The sequence below is a fragment of the Anopheles coluzzii genome, chromosome 2, assembly GCF_943734685.1.
Source record: "Anopheles coluzzii chromosome 2, AcolN3, whole genome shotgun sequence".
NCBI lineage: Eukaryota > Metazoa > Arthropoda > Insecta > Diptera > Culicidae > Anopheles > Anopheles coluzzii.
In genome coordinates, this window is record NC_064670.1 from 40545944 (window position 1) to 40567585 (window position 21642).

Below are 21642 nucleotides of genomic sequence, written 5' to 3' on the forward strand. Positions count from 1 at the left end.
TTGTGGAAAATTTAGAATGAATTCTCCGCTATTTATTATTACCCTATCAATATGACGCTCACAAGCGCGAACATATTGCTCAAACTACACTGTTGAAGGCATAATTGTGTGGCTGAAGAAAAAGTCAATTATAAACATATCGTTACTCTCCTCACCCTCAAAATATTGCGCAATGTTGATAGTTCGTTTCATTATGGCACCCAAGCAACATTTCAACAATAAAACCTCTTTCTTTAACCTCTAGGTTCCCTTTACTTATCAAACAAACAACGAATGTAAATAATACAATATCGATACACGACCATTAACATATCGAAATGACAAGCTATCTTATAAATGTAAAATAATAGTCAAATTTATAGGCAATTTACTAAATATTAAATCAAAACGGGACACTCTATCGGAACACCAACCAAAATCAAACGAAACAGCTCACTCATCATCAGGCTTTGATAAGCAACGATTTACTAACTTCCACTCCCAATTTGCAGACCCAATCTAGGAACGGATCCACCAGTGGTGTAAAAACAGAAAAAAAGCATACAAAATAAACCACCCAATACTTCCAACGGGCGGAGGAGGGTCGAAGGAGCTTCTCGCTATGGGGCCACCAACGAAACAGCGGTACCCAACTTCACCCAACAAAAGGATGAACCGCTCTAAAGGGTGATGTAAGTCGAGTGACAAAATAACCAACTGCTCGGCTGGTTAAAGGAGGGAGTTGAAAAGTTAAGCGGGACTAAAATGAACAGAAAAATAACATATAAAAAAATACTAAAACTGTATCGTATACCTATAGAGAAGCGCAAACGAATGCACAGTGAAGAGAGGAAGCAAAATGAAAAAAAAAACACGCGTACAGTAACGAACAACGAATGTGCCAAATAAATGTAGTATTTATGTAAAAAAAAGGAACAAAAATTAAATAACGAAAAGCGCACAGTCAACGCTCAAATTCACGCGCTGAGAACAAGACAGCCATATTTGTTTGTTTAACACCACCACATTGGTCAATGCAATATACATGAAGCACCACACACTCAGTGCACGGTGGCAGAGAACTGCGAGGCGATACGTGCACTAAGGGTTTTTTTAGCACTGCCAACTTTCGTTCCCCACAAGATATAATGATTTTGCGCTACAATGTTTTGTTTCAACAACACCTTCACACTGTGATAGTGTACCGACCATAGCAATGTTAAATATGTCTCTCGCACAAAACAAGTCAAACAAACCACTGCGCAGTGATTGTGTTCATCCGTTTAGACAAATCGTTTAGGTGCAGTATCTCACCATCTTGTTGTTACTAGCCTTGTAATCTTGGCGGCATAAGCCAGTTTATGTTTTGAGCAAGAAGTAGCTTCCTGCCGTTTCGAAAAGGTGGCGAGGATACTTCTCTACTACTTCCAACTAACTGCCCGCTGTAATGGTCTTCATTTCTATACACTAAGTGCTTTCGATATGTTAAAAAAAAACACGAAGATACGAGCAAAACAGATAGGAGAGATTAAATCAAACGATGTTGAACATAATGTAGCCCTTTCACAATACGACAAGCGGGCGTGAGGCGGCCTGTGCAACTGTGGAACAACCCGTAACTAAGCTATAATTTGTCACTCGTTTATTTTCCTATCAATTATGACAATAAAATGAATAGTCAATGTAAGCATGTGGCGTAGTTTTTCTTGTAGGTTCCACTATCCGAAAAACAAAACTTAAAGTAAGTAATACGAATACTACAAGGAAAGACAAAATTAATAATACTTGTGTGTTTAAAAATGTAACTCAGCATCATATTTGAGGGAATAATTGTTTGAGTAAGTCCCGTGGTACAGTCATCAACTCGCACGACTTAACAACATGCCCGTCATATATGCAAGCCCCGTATGGACCGTGTTCCCTAATGAGTAACTACCGACATACGACTGAATTTGAGACCGATACAAACAGTTCTGAATCAAGTTGTAGGTCACAAAAGTCGTATCCCAAGCGCCAAAGATTTAGCTTAAACGACTGGTAAACCAACTTACTTACTTACTTACTTATCCGGCGCTACAACCGCTTTGTGGTCTTGGCCTGCCTCAGGAGTGTCCGAAACTTCTCACGGTCTCGCACCTTCGTCTGCTAGTCCGTTATCCCGGCCTTAATGGCGGACGCCTCCACGCCATCATGCTACCTCATTTTGGGCCTACCACGCCTCCTCTGTCCTTATGGACGGCCTAAAAAGACTGTATGGGTTGGGTCGTCAATTTCAATGCGTAGAACATGGCCATCCCACCGGAGCCTGGTGAGCTTGATACGCTGTACGACAGTGAGGTCGCCATACATCTCGTATAGCTCGTCATTATAGCGGCTCCCCCATTGTCCTTTCACACATACGGGGCCAAGTATCCTTCTGAGCATCTTCCTCTCGAACGCGGCTAAGAGGGTTTCGTCAGATTTGGACAGTGTTCATGTCTCAGAGGCGTATGTGAGTACCGGAACTATATAGATACTATATAGTCCCAGGTTCGTCCGTCGCGACAGGTTCTTTGAGGTGAACTGCTTTTTCAGGCTGTAGAATGACCAGTTGGCAGCCAGCATCCTTGCGCGCAACTTAGCTTCCATGCTATTTTCGTTGCTGACCTTTGACCCAAGATAGGTGTATCGTGGGACGACTTCAAAAGTGCATTCACCTATCTGTACGTCACGCCTACGTAGGTTCTGATTATTTATTGGTAGGTCCGCTGATGTTGCCACCATCAGTTTGGTCTTTGCCTCGTTTATCTGCAATCCGAGTTCCTCTGCCACCTGTTCGATCCTGTTTGTGGTAGGCTTTTGCTACATAGCAGAGCCGCAGACCAATGAAGTCTATATCATCAGCATATGGTAAACTTATAGAAGATGGTTTCCGTAATCTCCACCCGCGAGTCGCGGATGGCCCCCTCTAGCGCCAAGTTAAATAGGAGACAGGCAAGCCCGCCTCCCTGACGTAGACCCTTGGTGGTAGCAAAAGCTCCTGAGAGTTTTCCATCCACTGGCAAATGACGTTGGTCATAATCATTCTAACTAGCCTTATCAGTTTGGCCGGGATTCCAAAAGAGCTCATAGCGTCATACAATTTTACCCTATGCTATCTACCTTATGCAACTTTGAAGTCAATGAAGAGATGGTATGTGTTGTATCTGTATTCAGCCATCTTCTCCCAGATCTGCCGCATGATGAAGATCTGATCAGTGGTTGATTTTCCGTTTCGGAATCCTCTTTGATAGTTTCCGACTATCTCTTCGACATGCGGGACAAGACGATCCTGAAGGACCAGGAAGAATATTTTATAGGCGGTATTCAACACCGTAATACCCCTGTAGTTGTTGCAGTCCAACCCATCTCCCTTCTTGTATACGGGGTAGATGATGCCGATATTCTATCTCTAAAAAAGTATGGTTGGTAAACCAACTATCTCTAGAAAAAAAATGAAAGCTTCATAGCTTCTCTGGTTTGCTGAATAGATGGCACTTTGTTTTACAACTAATCATTATATTGCTACTCATTATTATTTGCTGTCCTTTACTTGCTGTCCTTTACACCTAGCTTCATCTAATGATAGCCTATACACCTTTCTAACATTCCGAGGAAATATCTATAAGAAAGGACGTGTCAGATACGCGGGTCTCAACACCATCGACCATTACACAAATCTCACTTGCTTTAGTTATGGTACTTCATAGCGGCCCGTCATGGGTTTAAGTCTAGAATGGACCGTCCCCCCGTAGCAATGATTGACTATCCGGCTTCGAGGTAATGAATAAAGTCTCAAAAGCATGTATGGGCCGGCATGTCCACGTAGGACGTTACGCCAAATAGAATAAGATCATATAGGAGTTTAGTATTTAAATAAACAAATCGCTGATCTAGTTCTAGCGATGCGCTAATCTAGTTCTTAACTGCGAAACCATACAACAGTATAGAGGGAAGGAGAAATGAAGGCGAGGAAAGCCCCACTGTTTGGCTATCACGTCAACAGATGGCACCACCATCTTTTTGTAATGTTTAGAATGCATCCGTCGTTTACCGTCTGCTAAACAAAGCCTTTTTAGATTCCTTTTAGGCTGAGAGCTTGAGCCGTTTAGAACCCGTTTAGTGGTTGTTTATTTAGTGGATTTGTATCACTCGAGATTCGACATATCTGTACCACAAAACATTATTTATAATAGAAGTAGAAAATTAGAATATTTAGTATTTTAAATATTTTTTTTAATCTTCTACGAACGACTTGATTGAGTCGTTTAGACCTCATTTGGCCTCATGATATATGTATCTATTGGGTAGAAGCGATAGTATCATAAAAAAATATTCTACTGCATTTTATTTTCGTGTTGAACTTATTACTAACACAAACAGTCATTGGTAAAAAGTATAAACATTCCTGATTGTTTTGCTGGTCTCTTGAACCCTTTCGAACATAAAAAATTTAAATATTGGATTTTTTTTAAATTAGTCGAATGAAATGAGAATACTTAGAGTCCTAAAATTATTTTGTTCGTCCAATAAAACAACCCACAATAATAAATTCTCTTCTCGAAAAAGTTTGCCCGCCCCTGGAAAAAAACGGCCGCAGCCACAAAGGTTAAACACCAACGGCTGCCCCGGCTCTATACATCTTGGTCATCCCAAGCGAAAACGCTTGGCATTGCGGGCGAAACGCTGTAACTTTGTAGGGCTCCGTCCCTGAAGCCTGTCAGACGCATAAGTTGGCAACAATAACATTGATACATTTCGGGAGCTATGGTTTCTTTTTTCAATAATTAAGCGCCCAATTGTGAAACGCAAACGACTGTCCACCATCTGTGTCGTGTAGTTCCAGTGCGATTATGCGATAGAGGCCGGAGGAGAGGCAGCACCGAGCAACGTTTGTTTCACCATTGCCACACTCTTGTGATGGAGCCCCCGTACAGCTACCTGCAAGTGGACATCCAGGAACATCCGACTCCGATAGAGTTTCCGCCACCGTTCAGCATAGAAGAGTTTAATCTGTACCATCATCACGCCTATCCGCCACATATGAATTACGATAAGAATGCCTTGTACATGAACCATCTCTCGTTGTCTGGTAGCATGTTCCCAAACGGTGCCTCCCGCAGCACCCACAAGTCCAAAAGTCACAACACCAAGCATCAGCAGCAGCAGCAGCAACAGCAGCAACAGCAGCAGCAGCACCAACAGCAGCAGCAACATCATCCGCCGCCGCCACCGCACCAACAGCAGCACCATCCGCAGCAACAACCGCCGCATCCACAGCATCCCCAGCAGCATCCGCAGCAGCAGCAGCAGCCACCACATCCGCAACAGCAGCAGCCACAGCAGCCTTCCCCTGCGCCCGCGCACCACCCCCCTCCGCACAACCCGCGAATGGTGAAGGACGAAAAGGTGGACGCATACAACAAAAACCCACAGGCGGCGGCATCAGCATCCGGCTCGTCGAGCAGCAGTGCCGAATCCTCATCCAAGTCACCGACCGTGCCCGAGGAATCGATGAAGAACATCTCCGTGAAGCAGCTGGTCCGCGCGAAGCACACGCTGCAGCAGCGCATCAAGCGCCAGAACGAGACGGAGGAGCAGAAGGTCCTGCGCCGGCAGCGGAACGCGGAGCTGAACCGCAAGCGTCGGCAGAACAAGGAGGACATCCGCGTCACGATCGAGAAAACGAAGAACCGGCTGCGGCAGCGAATAAAGCGCGAGATCGACCGGATGCTAAGGACGCGCCAGAAGCGGGACGACTTCCTGCGCGAAACGTTCGAGCAGATGGCAACCGTGTTCGCGGACGAGGACATGCTGCAGTACCAGGAGCGGGTCGCGCACGTGCTGTGGGAGATCTCCAAAGCGTCCGGTGGGGCGCACGGGACCGAAAACAGCGCCGCCAGCAACGCCACGGACAGAAGGGTTTCCTAGATCGATCAAATTTCAAGCGAACAGTTTTTAAAAGTGGCCGCCACCGGCCCTGGCACCCCCCCTGGCAAGAGGTACAACAAGAATTTTCATTTTTAACTTTCTACCCGTTCCGGATGGCTGCCGAGATGTCGTCGTTCTCGGGCCTCTCGGGCCAACACGCGGGATTATCGTATATATTGTGCTGTAATATATCAAAGAAGAAAAATAACACACACACATAAACACACCCTAGCGTACGTATGAGAGGATGGATGCTGCTAAGAACCGTTGGGGCACCACCGTCGGATCGTATTCCGCTTTCCTGTTGCAATCAAGTTCTCAACACACACACAGACACACATACACACACACTTTTGGGCTCCCGACTGGGACACACCATGAGTCATTAGCCATGAAATTGGGCCTGAGGAAGAGGTGGAGAAAAAAGTGTGTCGCGGTGCCCGCCCCTGGGCCAAGGACACAACATTAGAGAAATAGTGTAACAACCAGCGTATGTGAAACAAGCGGGCATATACGCAGTGTGTAGCGCGTAAGGCAAAACAAGCTAGTTCTATAAAATGCTCAAATGTAACTATGATTTAAGCAGTGTTCGAATGCAAACTTTTGAAGAAAATAAAAACACAAATTGTACTTCGTTTTGGTCCAACTCTTCCCCTCTGGCATTGAAATCTTTCGGCCGATTATTCTAACCAACAGCGGTGGTTCGGTCACCAGCAGTCATCAATAAAATTGCTCATCCACGGAGCGTAGAGTTCTGTCCCTCGTTTTTATCGCGACTTGCAATCCCATTAGAGTGATATGTGGTGTAAAAAGCAGCACCAACGCATGGCGCAGAAATGGTGCTGTCTCCTCCATAAAAACGGTACCATTGTGTTTGCAAGGGTATAGGCGCAGCGAAAGCAAAGCGTACCGATGCTTTCCAACCTTCCGAGTCCCCCGGATAATTGGACCTTCCCCGCTGCGATGGAGGAGCCGTTCGTACGTTCGTTTGGGTCAATCGGCTGACCACCACCACCACCGAACACGGTAGCGTTCCCCGCGCTTCTGCGTGCCAGATGTAATTGCAGTGTCGCTCCCATAGGTCGGTATTTCCGAGAGCGTGTAACAGCGCACTTTTAGAATTACTATAAATGGGTGGCATGCAAACCGTGGTACGGTTCAGTAGCGTAAGGCTCGTTCAACAATCCAGGAGCTAGTGACCAAAGTGTAAAGCGGCAAAAGGCATATTAACTTGTGCAGTTGTGATTGTTTTAAAGTGAAGCCATCGATTGATGGTACAAGATCAACGTGTAAGAAAGCTTAAACTATGTGTGTCATCGATTCTGTTGAATAATAACACAATTTACACTGCACGCAATCGACTGCACCACCAACCACAACAGTTCGTTAGATGCAGACAACCTTAGCGACCGAAGCATAAGCATCCGAGCAACCTGACGTCATGGATTGCCTGCTCAAAGGGCTGGTGTGTTTGCTGGCCAGCAGTGGCTTTACAGTAACAGCGCTGTCCACCGTGGAACGTAACCCAGCGTTCAATTTCCCCCAGGACGGTGGAACTCCCGGCAATGGTAAAGCGAAAGCAATCTCACCGCACATATATACATACGTCATACCACACGCTATGTATTGCGGCATGATTCGTTTTAAATAATTTCACTATTTCCCTTTTCACCATGGCTACACATGGCACATGGTTGGGCACTGCATACGGCTTTACCCCCATCCGCTTCCCGCACAATGAAAGACCTCACGCGACAGGCTGCCATTAATGTGAGCAACGGCATTACCAGCGGTGTCCTTACGGGTGTCGTGCCACTGCAGACAGGTTGGTCGCTCGTTACGGCTCGTCCCACCACCCACCACCCCAACAAAAAGGTCGATTGTTGTTAACGCTTTTATTTGGCTTTTTTGCATGAACGCGCTCCTTTTGAAATGACCTTAAAGGTATTCTCCCGAACATTGTTAACACAGGCACACCGACCGGCCAGACGTGCGTCTGTGTACCAACGGGCCGGTGTAACACGACGAGCACCGGTGGCACGACGGACGGTGCCGGCCAGTTGGATGTGAGAATTGTTTCAAATGTAAGTGAACGTTGCCGTTTCTTAAAAGTGAGCAAGTGATGAGCATTCTCAAACAACAGCAAGTTGCAAGACCCTTTTCGGATGTGTCGATACGCTTTGTGTGAGGAAATGGATGAAAACTAACTGTTCTTCACTTTTTCCCCACAGCCAAGCGCAAATACGGGTGTAACGCTGGGCACGACGACAACTACCACGACCACGAACACAGTCGCCTCAGTGATAGCGCTCAATATCGCTTCACCCGCGACCTGCCAATCGGGACTGGAGCGATGCTGCCTGGCCGGTAGCTACCAGTGCGGCATGCAGTATCCCCCGATTGCCAACTCGCCCGCCGTCACCGCCAACCAGGCCAGCTACGGTGAGTATCCCTGGCAGGTGGTGCTGCTCGGGCCGGGTGACGTTTACGTCGGCTCCGGCGCACTCATCGACAATCTGCACGTGCTGACCGCGGCGCACAAAATATCGGACTACACGTAAGTGGCGTACACACACACACACACACATCATAAAGCGAATAAAGCGAACATGGTGCTCTTCCGCAGCTCCGGCACCCGGGCACTGAAGGTGCGGCTCGGCGAGTGGGACGCAGCCTCCACGACGGAGCCCCTGCCGGTGCAGGAGTTTACCGTGGCGCGGTACTTTGTGCATCCGAGCTTTACCGCGGCCAACCTGCGCAACGACATTGCCATCTTGCGCCTTTCCGGCACGGTCGCCCTCGGCACGACGCCAACGATTGCGACGGCCTGCCTGCCGGTCACGTCCTTCGTGGGCAGCCGCTGCTGGGTGTCCGGCTGGGGCAAGAACGATTTCGTCAGCGGCGCCTTCCAGTCCATCCCGAAGGAGGTGGACGTACCGATCGTCAACTCGGCCAACTGCCAGACGGCCCTGCGCACGACGCGGCTCGGTGGCAACTTTGTGCTCGACACGACCAGCTTCCTCTGCGCCGGCGGTGAGCTGGGCAAGGATGCGTGCACCGGGGACGGCGGATCGCCGTTGGTGTGCGCGCTAAACAATCGCTGGTACGTGGTGGGCCTGGTAGCGTGGGGCATCGGTTGCGGGGCAAACGGCATACCGGGCGTGTACGTTAACGTTGCGTCGTACATTACCTGGATCACGTCTACAATTGCGACGGTTTGAGGCGTCAGCGTATCCTTTTCTTTTGTTCTTTGTTAACATTGAGGGTAATTTAAATGTTCATGTTCCTAGCTGCTAGTTTTACGCATCTGTCTATGCAATTTCTCCTCACAAAACACCACACAGCTCGGTTAAACCCCACACAGAGACAGAGAGAGAGAGTGATATTCACGTAATGGAATTAATAAAAAAAATGTAACAATTCTATCCATCAGAGCAGATGTAATATTGGTAAAACAAGAAAAACAACGTCTTAATTCCACTTTGCAATCGTCTGCGGGTAACAACATACCTGCCAAACACGCACGCCGACCAGCGGTCGGTCATCGAATCCTTCCCTTCGGTGACATGCCGTCGCCAGCGGCATCGTACTCGCTCGGACGCTATAATTTCGGCGTGCCGGTACTGTTACTGCTATCACTACTGCTGCTGCTGCCGACCTCCGGCACCTTGGTAACGGAGTACACGTTGTACCGCTTCTTCAGCACCTGGTGCATCTCCTCGGCACAGTCGATGCGCACACCGAGCCGCTTGTACTCCAGGTACGTGCGCACAAAGTTGCGGTTCGTTTCGTGTACCTTCGGGTGGTTCAGGTACTCGTTCACATCCATCCATTCGCACTTGGCAATCTCCCGGTTGCACTTGGAAATTGCCTCCGTCAGTGGCGTCAGCGCCATGACGATGTACAGATCGGAGCAGCCGAAACCGGCACCGTGCGCGTGCCGTATCGAGACGACCGAGTCGAACCGCGTCCGGATGTTGGTCTCCTCCTCCACCTCCCGGATGGCGGCGTCGATAAAATTCTCATCTGCAAGCAATGACACGCGCGAGTGTGTGTGGTAAGTGGTGGGGGCTCGTTCGTCGTTCGTTCCGGTGCACACTTACTTGGTTCCACATAGCCTCCCGGTAGCTTCCAGGAGCCAGCGATGAGGGCGTAATTTTCGCTCACCACCAGCACCTGCTGGCGCTCGTTCATTACCAGCGCGCCGACCCCGACCATCGTGTGCGAGTACGGTGGAATGTTGGCCGACTCGTCCGTCGGCAGCCAGCGGTACAGCATCACAAACGAATTTTTGGCATGGTGGAATTGAAATCCATTCTACCGGGAGGTCAAAAAGTCGAAAAAAGGGAACATACATGATTGTATCATTTTTGCACATTTGTGGCACAGGCTACTATGATTTGTACAATGTAGCACAGCGCAGATAAGGTGCAAAACAAACAAATCAGCACAGCTTAATGCTCACATTAACTAGTTCCGGTATCCAGCTGGCGGCGGACAGATGGACTTTGAACCATATGCCACGGGTTTTGCTTTGAATCCAATGGTCGAGCGATCCTAAAAAATGGGGTTACAAGCAAAAAAAAACACGGTAAGAACAATAATATCCAACGGTTACACAACACACATACACGCACACACACACGGTAGATAACTTACGCTTCAGCACGGTTGGAAAACAGTCGGGGCTGCAGGTTTCCATGCTCGAGTCCACCGTGATGCCATTGAACCGGTCCTTCACCCCCTTGAACGTGCCCTCGGGAGAACTTTCTACCGCCGAGTATCTGTAACGACAATTGGAACAATAAACAACTCACACACACACACACAGAGAACGAGACCGTCTCGGGTATTATTAGACGGCCTGCGGTGTGGCGCGCTCAAGGATGCAAAATCCGCTTGCAAACACGGGGGGACGGAGATGACTTACTTGTTGAACCAACTATCAGCACCCTTCACAATGTTACTCTCCGGCTGTTCGCTCATTTTGCTCGAATGGCGCGTTATCAATGAAACCTGGTTACATCGGACGATTGATAGCAAGCGTTGCGGAATGACAAAAAGCGCTCTACTCATTTAGCGACCGGCGGACCCTGGCTGTGTGTGTATGTGTCTCGAAGGATGTTGGACAGCCGCTGGGGGGTGGTTGGGTAGGTTGGGAGGTAGAAACCGTATCTACGGGCAACCGGACCCGTCTATGGACGCACACTATTCACGCAAACGGGTGTTACGTTTCGTCGAGAGCTTCCGCGGCCTTCCAGAACATGCGGGCGGGGTGGGTATGCGCGACACTTTTGACCGCCACCGAGCTAAACCGTCCACCAGTGGTGCAGTGTGCGAAAAAACACGCTCGCGCCGAATGATCACAGCACGATGGCGACGATGGCCGATGATGTACGGCGTCGAAATTGGCGACAAAAACGGCCCCGGACTTTAACAAACAAACCGCGCCGCACCGAAGCAGGTCGGGTGCTCGCTTCCGGCTATACAACAATGCTCACTCTTCTCACACGATTACAAGGCTGTACGGTGTAACAATTGGTCCATTGTTTCGCGACTGTTTTGATTAGAATCCACACCCACACACAAACATGCACGCACACGCTCACACACACACACAGCTATGTTATGCGCTCTGTTTATCTTTGCAGCATCGTCACAGGCGGCTGAGCATGTGCTTCAATGTACATTTTGGCCACGACTGTTCAACCACACACAGATGATAGGAATTTCGCAATCCTTTCTGTAGGGGGGCAGTGTGCGGAAAGTGTGTTCATATGGGTGTGTGTGTGTGTAATTGTTATTGAAAACGCTGTCGCCAATGAATGACATCTATATACACCTTGGGACGCGGTAACGTTGAAAACCGCTGTGATGGTAATTTGTTAAAAAAAAAAAACAATTCATAAAATATGAATAAATCGTTTTATATATGAATTGAAAATGTAAAAATAAACGATGGGCGATAAAATGGAAACGTAAACAATGAGTCCAGCAAGCTCCATGGAATTACATACTTCTGTTTCTTAGCCGATGCACGAACCATCTGAGATGAGTAGCCTCGACCACTGTGCGTTTCGAACAACCGTTCGTAAATTTAAATGTGCCACGTGCCATTGATCGTTTGTAAATCTTTGTTTCCTGTACTTTGTCAAACAAAATTTTATTAAAATGCTCGTACAAACTTTAAAAAAACTAATGATAAAAAGTTTTTCTTATTTAGAGCAGTATGGTTTTATTTTTGATATTTTTGAACAGTTCATTTCTTAAACAGTGATTGGTTATAGATGTACACAACATACTAACAAACTCCCAAAAAAGTAGTAATAAGAACAAAACTATTTTTCAAGCCCTCTTTTAAATCAAAGACAAAATTTTTGAAATCAACAACAAAAATAAAGTAGGCACACTCATCTCCATTTATCTTTCTAAAGCAGTTGATAGAGTAAATCAAAACGTTTTGTATAAAACAATGCAAGCAATAAGATTTAATCAAAGCTTGATTCAATTCATTAGGAAAATAAATGCATTCATATATTCTAGACTGTATATTAACGGAAGCCTATCAACAAAAAACTCCCAATCAAAAAGTCAGTGCGGCAAAGAGATCCACTTGCGATGCATTTGTTTGTGTTATACTTACATCCTTTACTAGAAAAATTAGAATCGTAATGTGTGTTAGTGTGTAATGAATGTGACGACATCATAAACGCATATGCTGATGATATTTCTATCATCACAACAAAACAGGATACATTAATGACATTAGAAAAATATTTATCGAATATCAATCAGTATCAGGAGCTAAATTAATCACCGGAAAAACAAAAGGTCTGGACATAGGCTATATTATAGAGCTCAACAAATCAAAAGTTCCTTGGATTAGCACAGAATATCGCTTAAAAAATTTGGACATAATTTTCACCAACTTACTAACATTAATAATCCAGTTAAATTGGGATAGAACTACACAAACATTTGCACAACTAATAAGGCACCACAAACACAGAGAAATTAACTTGCAGCAGAGAGCCATATTAGCAAACACATTCTTAACAGCTAAACTTTGGTACATAGGATCAACATATTAGCGAACAAAAAACATATAACAACGCTCACATCTTTGCTTGGTGAGTTCATGTGGCCTAAAGGTGGACTGAGAATCTGTATGAACCAACTTGGCTTATTCAAAGCTAAAGGAGGTCTAAATCTTCTTCTACCAAGCATAAAGCTACAATCATTACTGATCAATAGACATCTCAAAGAAAAACTAATATGCCTTTTACCTCAAAATTCAAGTCAAAAATAGAAAACCCTCCGAACATTCAATCAGTGCTCAAATTCTATCCATGGTTGGAAGTAATAACAAAAGAATACGCTTATTTAACAGATTCAGTAATGCAAAAACGCACAGCAAAAGAAATTCATATGGCAATATGAAACATTCATCCGCTCCCTCGAAATTTGAACTGCAATAAGCTTAATTCTAAACAATGAAGTATATATTATCTATTAGTACATGAAAAACTGATTTTTCGCTTTGAACTTGAACTAAAATTCAAATAAAAACATAAAAACTAAAACCTTGAATTCAACCAGACGTGCGAAGGTTATGAGTCTATTCGTAAATTATATAGAACTAATAGAAAACAAACAGAAACTCCAGGTAATAGATTAACTTGAACTTTAAACATTGATCGAAGAACACTCATTTGTATTGTTTTAAAAAATGTGTTAAAATATTCGAACCAGCTGTTACATCCCAACCACTGAAATCCAATTTTAGGCGAGAGCCTCCAAAAAGCAATTTTTTATTATTTAATCTGCACAGCCAGGCGCATGAGAAAAATCTAGATTTATTATGAATCTAGATTATCTTATTCCATTTGAATAAGTTTAATTTCCTTTGAATTGTTGTATTGTTGTATTGTTTATTGTATTAAGTGATTGGCCAAACAAGCGGCCTTATCACTGAATTAAAACTAAAACTTAAATAACTAACGCAGTGTACAATGACAAAACGGATCAACAAAATCTAGTAGGTAGGTGCCAGTCAAATGAAATGTAACGCTGATTAAATTTACGGGCCATCGTAGTCATTGGGTCGTTCTCGCTGTATGCACGTCTTGTAAGGTCAGTTCTTATTAGTCTGTAGTTAAAAGACTCTCATATTTGTGCAGAATCGTTTCTTTTCAAATAAATCAAGTAAATGAAGAAATTTTATCCTTTCTATACTAAGCTTATATTAGTAGTAACGGTTTAATATATCCTTAATTTATTATATTTATTCATAAGTTAAAGTGAAAGTTAAAATATCATACCGATGGTGAATTAATAGATGTTTCTGCACACCTCAAGCAAAAGTTGCTCATTAAAATAAATAATATACTGCGTTTATTCCAAAGTCACAGATAAAACTCAGGTCACCAAAATAGTTTTTAATTTTGTAAGTTGATTCTAATTACATTACCATCACCCATCGGTTTGAATGATATTTGAATCTAATTACATTACCGCACGCCATTGGCTGCATTTACGTACGATGCATCGACTGACTGCATGCAATTAGAACGTGAGCTTTCAATGCGCAATTAAGAGGTGAATTGAATTCGTTCGATAAACCTGATCTACTCATAATATCGTTGAGCCATTCGGTGCACGAGCTACACGGTCAGTGGTGTCCTAGCTATGCGAAATGAATAAAATTCTTTTTTTACGTATGCATATTACGGCCCCATTTGCGAACTCATTTCCGCGCATAGAACGTTGTGTTCCGGAGAAAAAAGAGCGTTGGAACATATTATTTAACAGTCAACCAGATCTGTTTCAATGCTATATTTAAGCTTATTTGATACCTAAGTTGAATAGGGGTTTATTCGTGCAATTATCTGGGATGGAAGTTGAAACATGACAAATATGCTGTACACGATGGTACAAAATGTCACAATTAAAGGGGGAAATACATAAACTAAAATATAAGCTCTAAAGAAAAAAAATAATAAAAATTTCTTTCTTTTTTTAAATATTTTAACTAAAATCGATCTCCAAAGAACATTAAAACTTATAATATTCTGACCTTTACGATTACAAAAATAGATACTATATTGCTTTAAAGAAATATTAAATTCAAATCCTACACTCATAATTTTAACGTATCTTCCAGAACTATTTGTTCCATTGCTACTTGCTCTCTTTTCTACCTCTATCTCTTTCGCTTTTCCCTCTATCTCTATCTCTCCCTCGCACACTCTCTTGGCGGCTCCTTTTCTCTCACCTGTTGATTCGCCTTCGCTTTCCCGCAAAAGTTAACCGAAAAAATTAATACTTATCCTATTCCGTCTCATCTAGCCGCCTTCTCTCCACGCTGCCTGGTACATAATGTAAACAGTATCTAATATTGCTCACGTGACACATCCAGCCAAGCGAAATCTTGCCAAATAGCCCCCGTAACCCCAATCCCCTAACAGCTGTTTGCTGACTGGATGCGGGGGGTCACCTTACTATCTTCGCTATCTTGTCGAGCAAATGCAATCTTCCTCTCTCTTTTATTCTCTCTCTCTCTCCCTCTCTCTCCCTCTCTCTCTTTATCTCTCTCTTTCTTCGACGCCATTGCCGAGAGCGTTGTGGAGAGTTTGTTGTGTCAAGAAGCAGGCGTCCATTATCATCCCAGCTCCAAAAAGCGTCCTGATAACTCCAAAAACCGATGTACGCTCTCACTTTCACTCTCACAGACTAACCGTATCTTCTTGGTCCTACAAACAAACAGCCGGGGGGACACAACGGGAGCGGGAGAGAAAACGCATGGCACACTCTCAGCAATTTTCCACCCAACCGATAGCACGCTTGCTACGGTGCGGCATCGCGGTCCTGACCACCGTGTGGCCACAGTTGTCGTCGGCCTTTCGTATCAACCGGGAGCAAATTTCGGTAAAAACATTTCGTGCTTCACTCACCGTACAACGGCAGACGCAATCACACGCGAAGCTTTTCTGTGCACGGTCGTTGCTATAAGTGGTATATCTTTCTCAAAAATAATAAAACACACCCACACGGTATTGTAAACTGACTTTAAGAAAAGCAGCAAGAGAATGCACATTTGCCAAATAATACCATAGCAACCACCGAGATCGGCGCATAGCAGCCAGCCAAAGTTAGCCTTGCCGTGTTCGGCATATCCTACCATTTCGATCCTGCGAAGGGCAGCAGTTTGTTGTTGGCTTCTTCGTTATGAAGAACGTGACGCTTTCGGCTTCTTTTGTTGGGCTGCTGTTTTGTGTGTGTGTACATTCAAAGAAAAAAAAAAGCTCGCCTTTCTTTTCACAATGGAAAATTGACTGTAAAAGTGTATAAATAAATCTGCATGTTCTCAAGTGCCGGGCGTCAGGTTTGTGAGTGTGTATCTGTGTGTATTGTATTCCGTGTGTTTACGAACTTTCGAATTCGTTCGTGTTTTTTTGTGCATGTGGTAGCAGCATTTGGTGCGTGTGGTACGAAATAAAATGCCCGCGAAAAAAAAACACTTTTCCATGTGAGTGATTGCAAATGTTCGATCCGTGTAAACAATGCAATAACAATACACCCACGCCAAGATGGGTTTGGCTTCCCGGGCAAGAGAATGGAAAAGAGTGTGATACAAAAAAATAAAAATAAACAGAGCGCGCGTTAGATTAGTGAAGGCCGTTCGCTGTTCGTGAAAATGATGGCCAAAATGTGTGAAGTGTTTTGTAAACAACAAACAACACCGGATCCAGTTTTTTCGGTGATTTAGAAACCGATAGGAGGTGAACTTGCGCCACGGTGCTACTAGAGGGAACAATAAATTACGTGCGCACAAGAACAAACCACAAGCAGTGTAGTTAACTAGCAAGCAATAGGAAGAAACCAGCAGCGAAAACGACGGAGTGCAAAATAATAATAAAAAAAATTGTACCACCAACGAATCTCAGTCGGTGAAATCGAACGTTGTAAGATAACACCCCCGCAATAAAAAGAGTAACACGTGGGGAAAACATCCCTGCAAATCTCTCAACCGCCTCGTCCTCCCATCGCTCACCCCTGCAGTCCCGGTACTGCAAACCAGTGTTTGTACGTTTCGATGTGGAATTAGTGCAACCGTTGGTCGGCAGCCCCGAGCCCTATTTTCGATTCTTTCAGCCTCGTGTCCGCTGTTTTACCCCACACGCTCTTATCATCCTTATCGTCATGATCATCGATTGGGTCATTTCCCGGCAGGTTTGGCTCGGTGTGGTGAAAATTCACGGAAGGCCAGGGCCAAATGGACAGCCTTTTTTATTTCCCGTTTTGTTTATTTATGAAGCTTGCATGCACTTTGAGTTTTATGAGCAAAATGTTAGTGTTGCAGCATCAACAGTTAAAGCATACACTTTGATTTATACGGCCTTGGTCGTTTTGCTGTGATGATGACACTTTAATCAGTATAAAAATGAAATGTTTATCGTTTTATTTAATGTTTTTAATAGCGTCGTGACTATTTCAATAGATTTTTATTCCATTATTTTTAACGACATTTTCTTCTGTGAAGGAAAAATGCATATAAATCCATTGTAAATATGTTGTTGTTCAATATAAATAAAAACATAAAAATAAATATAAATATATTGTTCATAAACATATTTCATTTAAATATAACAAAAACAACTTGCAGTAAAAAATGTAGCTCAATTATGAAACACTAACAAATAAATATATTGAATTTTATATTAAACATGCTTTTTTTATTTTTTTATTTATGTTTTATTAATTAATTAATTAATTTATGTATTTATTTATTTATTTATTTATTTATTTATTATTTATTTATTTATTTATTTATTTATTTATTTATTTATTTATTTATTCATTTATTAATTTTTAGTATTTTTTTATTTTTTTTATTTTTTTCATTTATTCATTTATTTATTTATTTTTTTATTTATTTTTTTATTTTACCATAATAATGAGTCCACCGAACGTTGGTTAAACAATGTTAAAAAATAGGTACAAACACGAATTTTGGAAAATGGCGGACCTATTATCATACCATTTTATCGTGGTACACACTTTTCTTGTTTATCGTCTATGTTTAGTCGAAACACATTTTATGAATTCCTTAACATGCCCATTTCACCCAAGCTTCTCATATACATTTTTATCTTGTTCTTCTGCTATTGTGTTTCCTTTCAACACCTCCACCTAACGTGTGCGTGTGTGTTGCATTTTTCTTTTTGCACCCATTCCGTATAGTTGTCTGTCTGTCGCTTCCGTTTGCAACCAATTTGTCGCCTCACACGTATGGGCACATACACACAAACACAGACACACACACACGTGCGACGAACAAACATTTATTATTAAAACCCGACCCGACCCGGCCAGCCGCTATCGGAAGACACTCACTCAGGATGTGACAAATTCTATTACCGGTTCAACTTATCAACCGTAATGGATACGGAATGATTTACGGCTTGCGCACGGTTTCCAGATTTTGCCCTATTTCCCCCTGTACGGTTAGGTTTGCTTCCACTAAGTGATTTAATTTTTGTACAACCCATTCACCGAAGCATTTCGGGACATCACGGTCATGTACGTGATCGGCGAGGGGCTTTACAAAGGCCCGACAAAGACGACGCACAAAGCTTCCCTTTTGAAGGATTTAATGTTGATGAAAGTGTGCCGAACGGCAATCCCTTACACCTTCGAGCGTTTTTCGATCAAATCGACCACCACTGCTCTACCTTGCCCAGGGGTTTGTTTGCCGTGCCGAAGGGGTACATGACAGCATCTATCTTACTGTGAGCAGGGAAAAGCACACGCTCATGTGCAGCATTCCGTACGAAAAATAACTTTCGAGAGAACGAAATAAAAACAACTCTATCCCCAATCAAACCGGTAATCCTTTTTTCATCCTCACTCGAAAGTGTTGCTCCGTAAATCTGTTGAAATCAAATAAACACACGCACACATTTTCGCTGCTTGTTTTTTTTTTACTTCTTCCGGAAGTCACCCGGTAAACCCCTTTGGCAGTTTTTCGGGCTGGCGAGTTGGCTGAATTTCGAAGACAGAATCAAACGGTTTGCCAAACACCGATTAATGATGATGGACACGCGGTGTCTGCTTTACCGCTCACCTGCCATCCCTTCACGACGGTCGACGATACATCATTTAATTCGAAAGGAGAGGGCCGCCCCACCGTACCCTTTCCGGTGACAAGTGGCAAATGCACTCGAACGCTCGGATTCACGCACACGTTTCTGCGTCTCGAAATGTCCCCCAAAACTTGGCCCGTCCTCGATCGTTAAGCTTCGTGGCGTGTTGTTTCCATCGCAACCGAGAAAATGACATCGCTCTGGCCCTTCCACGGCCCCACCCGCCATGGGCCGATGTACACCGAAGGCCACCGATCGGAGCAAAAGCGACTAACAACAAATATTTATCTTCATTTATTAGTTCGCTTTCGCACTCGAATCTTTTTACCGGGGCAAGTGGTGCAACCCTCTCCCTTCAACCTGGTGGTGCCTGGCCCTGGCGAATGGCGACTACGGGTTTCGGAACTGTTGCTATATTTTCTTTGCGCTTCGTTACAAACATTTGCCCCACCGGGTTGCGAAATCGGCTGCGGCTCCGGTATAATTTCTCATTTTCCGACCCGACAGCCAGTGCGCGCTTTATCTGGTTTATCGGAGAGCGTACTTTAACCCGTGACCGTCCACAACTTTAAGCTGCCCCCCCGAGAAATCATTGCGCCAGGTAGCACCGAACGGAGAGGGTGTGGGGGCTTTGGTAGGCGTCGTCTGCTCCGTCGTCCTCGGTCCGATTAGCAGCTGCGTCTAATTATTTCCTTTATTATCATTCCTTTTTCGTATTTGCTCTCCCGAACCAGCGAAGCTCCGAACTCCCGGATGCTCTGTTTTCATTTGTGCAATCAACCAGAAAGCTTTACCACCTCAGCGCCACCACTCCTCTCGAGCGCCTGCCATGTAGCCTTGGTCACATGGGCGCAACATAACGGGTTATGCCTTTCACGTGTGCCACCGTTGAATGTACGGGTGTGTGTTAGCTGTACGCGCTGGCATGCTCCAGTCGGTGGAAGAGTTTGCAAGCCTTGGCATCAAATTCGGCGCAGCGTCTTGCGAAGAAGCAGTTGGCGGGAAGCACGGGTGACAATAAGTGACATAATCGTAATGAAGAAATTTCCCCCACGCGCCCTAGGCTTGCCGGTGAGAGGATTAATCTGCCTGACGAACTTCCCCAGCATCGCTGCTCTCTTCTACTTTGATCGCCCCTCCGCTCGACATCGGACGGCGCTCGGGTGTGAGGATGATCGAAGAATCGGGGAAAGGGGTTGTACGTGATTTACATAAATATACATAAACAGCGGTCTGGCCACGGTTCGCGTGGCAAGCGGTAGAAGCGCCGTTAATCCTTTTACGCACATAACTGTTACTTTCCCGTAAGTGCAGACGACGGGAGTTTTCGGTGTATTGGGAAGGTGGACGAAATGGGTATTACTACTATGTAGGGTCTGTACGCTTCGGGCAAGGGTTGTGGATAATAAGTGTTATTTAATCGATGCCAAATATGTTGTAAAAGAAAAAGTGAACTACTACGCACCATCTAGAAATGATTTTATAATTCAAACGATTTTTTAGTTTCAGTAGTTTTTTTTTAAATAATTAAACATAAGGATAGTTTCGTTTAACGTTTGCATTAAAAAAATGATTTTTTTTTGCTTTCTGTAGAAAAAAAACTAAAAAAGATCATTTCTTTCTATGAGCATCCTTTGAAAGGTGATTGTTTAAGCTTATTTGCAACAATAAATCCCCAAACCTACAAGCTGCCCTTTGTTAGTCATCCGGAATTTTCGCCAGGGCGGATGAAGACATGCGTGCAAGCACGTTTTTAAGACCTACCTCGATTTTTATCAATCCCTCCTCAGTTTTCACGACAAAATTGTTAGAGTAGAGCTTTTGCAACATATTGGTCCAGAAGATTTCGATGAGACGCCGCTTCGGGATGTTGAACCACAGTTCGCGTACCAAGGTGTCATATCGAAATTCAGCCGAAATTCCACCTAAAATGGTCGCATTGAGTTTTGGCGTCATTGCTTGCTGCTGCGAAGCCAGTGGACGCGATTTCTGCTTGATGATATGTTTGTTCATGTTTCTCAGGTACTATTTCACTGTTCGACCGGGTGCATCGACCTCCCGGCCAAGCTAACGCAGTAATGTGTCCCCGGTCACATGTCCCTCGGCCACATGTCCCTCGGTCTTCATTTCCAGTAGTGATGTGCTGTATGGAGCGCACCCACGGCTCCGATCCGACTCCGACTATTGTTAGTTCGATTCCAACTCCGGCAAAATGGAACCACTAGATCCGCCCGGAGTCGGAGTCGTTCGGAGTCGTCCGGAGTCGACCGGAGTCGTCCAGAGTCGACGACTCCGAACGACTCCGAACGACTCCGACTCCGAACGACTCCGACTCCGAACGACTCCGGACGACTCCGGACGACTCCGAACGACTCCGAACGACTCCGAACGACTCCGAACGACTCCGAACGACTCCGAACGACTCCGAACGACTCCGGACGACTCCGACTCCGGGCGACTCCGGACGACTCCGAACGACTCCGACGACTCCGAACGACTCCGAACGACTCCGAACGACTCCGGACGACTCCGACTCCGGGCGACTCCGGACGACTCCGAACGACTCCGA

At 44.7% G+C, this 21642-nt stretch overlaps 4 protein-coding genes across 31 annotated transcripts in view; 3 read left to right on the forward strand and 1 right to left on the reverse strand.

The window, feature by feature from the left end:
* Nucleotides 1-1666, forward strand: part of LOC120948875 (basement membrane-specific heparan sulfate proteoglycan core protein) — a 96576-nt gene extending 94910 nt beyond the window's left edge. For all 25 annotated transcript variants that reach the window (XM_040365684.2, XM_049606619.1, XM_049606621.1 and 22 more), the window contains one exon: nucleotides 492-1666. In XM_040365684.2, the coding sequence (XP_040221618.2) occupies nucleotides 492-525 (34 nt within the window). In that variant the 3' untranslated portion in view covers nucleotides 526-1666. The remainder of the gene's footprint in view (nucleotides 1-491) is intronic.
* Nucleotides 1667-7011: 5345 nt separating this feature from the next.
* On the forward strand, nucleotides 7012-9315 carry LOC120949129 (phenoloxidase-activating factor 2-like). Its single transcript, XM_040366172.2, has 6 exons — nucleotides 7012-7217; nucleotides 7311-7496; nucleotides 7673-7753; nucleotides 7873-8012; nucleotides 8160-8485; nucleotides 8555-9315. Exons 2-6 carry the CDS (start codon nucleotides 7370-7372, stop codon nucleotides 9147-9149), a joined length of 1269 nt encoding a protein of 422 aa, XP_040222106.2. The 5' UTR covers nucleotides 7012-7217; nucleotides 7311-7369; the 3' UTR covers nucleotides 9150-9315.
* A 33-nt stretch (nucleotides 9316-9348) lies between these two features.
* LOC120949130 (uncharacterized) lies at nucleotides 9349-11691 on the reverse strand. Its single transcript, XM_040366173.2, has 5 exons — nucleotides 10859-11691; nucleotides 10588-10712; nucleotides 10394-10485; nucleotides 10032-10245; nucleotides 9349-9954 (listed from the first exon to the last, which is right to left on the reverse strand). The coding sequence occupies exons 1-5, from the start codon at nucleotides 11002-11004 to the stop codon at nucleotides 9530-9532; spliced, it is 1002 nt and encodes a 333-aa protein (XP_040222107.1). The 5' UTR covers nucleotides 11005-11691; the 3' UTR covers nucleotides 9349-9529.
* A 3624-nt stretch (nucleotides 11692-15315) lies between these two features.
* The window catches only part of LOC120951431 (allatostatin-A receptor), a 50575-nt gene continuing 44248 nt past the window's right edge, over nucleotides 15316-21642 (forward strand). The window contains exon 1 of one of the 4 annotated variants that reach the window (XM_049605859.1): nucleotides 15316-15985. The gene's annotated coding sequence lies outside the window, so the exon portion shown is untranslated. The remainder of the gene's footprint in view (nucleotides 15986-21642) is intronic. The other 3 variants (XM_040370142.2, XM_040370143.2, XM_040370145.2) reach the window with 3 other exon arrangements.

Bases quoted from the DNA above. Each gene is read 5' to 3' on its own strand.
- LOC120949129 (XM_040366172.2), top strand. From the start codon at position 7,370: ATGGATTGCCTGCTCAAAGGGCTGGTGTGTTTGCTGGCCAGCAGTGGC. The intron at 7,754-7,872 runs GTTGGTCGCTCG...ATGACCTTAAAG, and splicing joins TGTCGTGCCACTGCAGACAG to GTATTCTCCCGAACATTGTT. The intron at 8,013-8,159 runs GTAAGTGAACGT...TTTTCCCCACAG, and splicing joins ATGTGAGAATTGTTTCAAAT to CCAAGCGCAAATACGGGTGT.
- LOC120949130 (XM_040366173.2), bottom strand. From the start codon at position 11,004: ATGAGTAGAGCGCTTTTTGTCATTCCGCAACGCTTGCTATCAATCGTC. The intron at 10,486-10,587 runs GTAAGTTATCTA...CCCATTTTTTAG, and splicing joins TTTTCCAACCGTGCTGAAGC to GATCGCTCGACCATTGGATT. The intron at 9,955-10,031 runs GTAAGTGTGCAC...CATTGCTTGCAG, and splicing joins GGGAGGCTATGTGGAACCAA to ATGAGAATTTTATCGACGCC.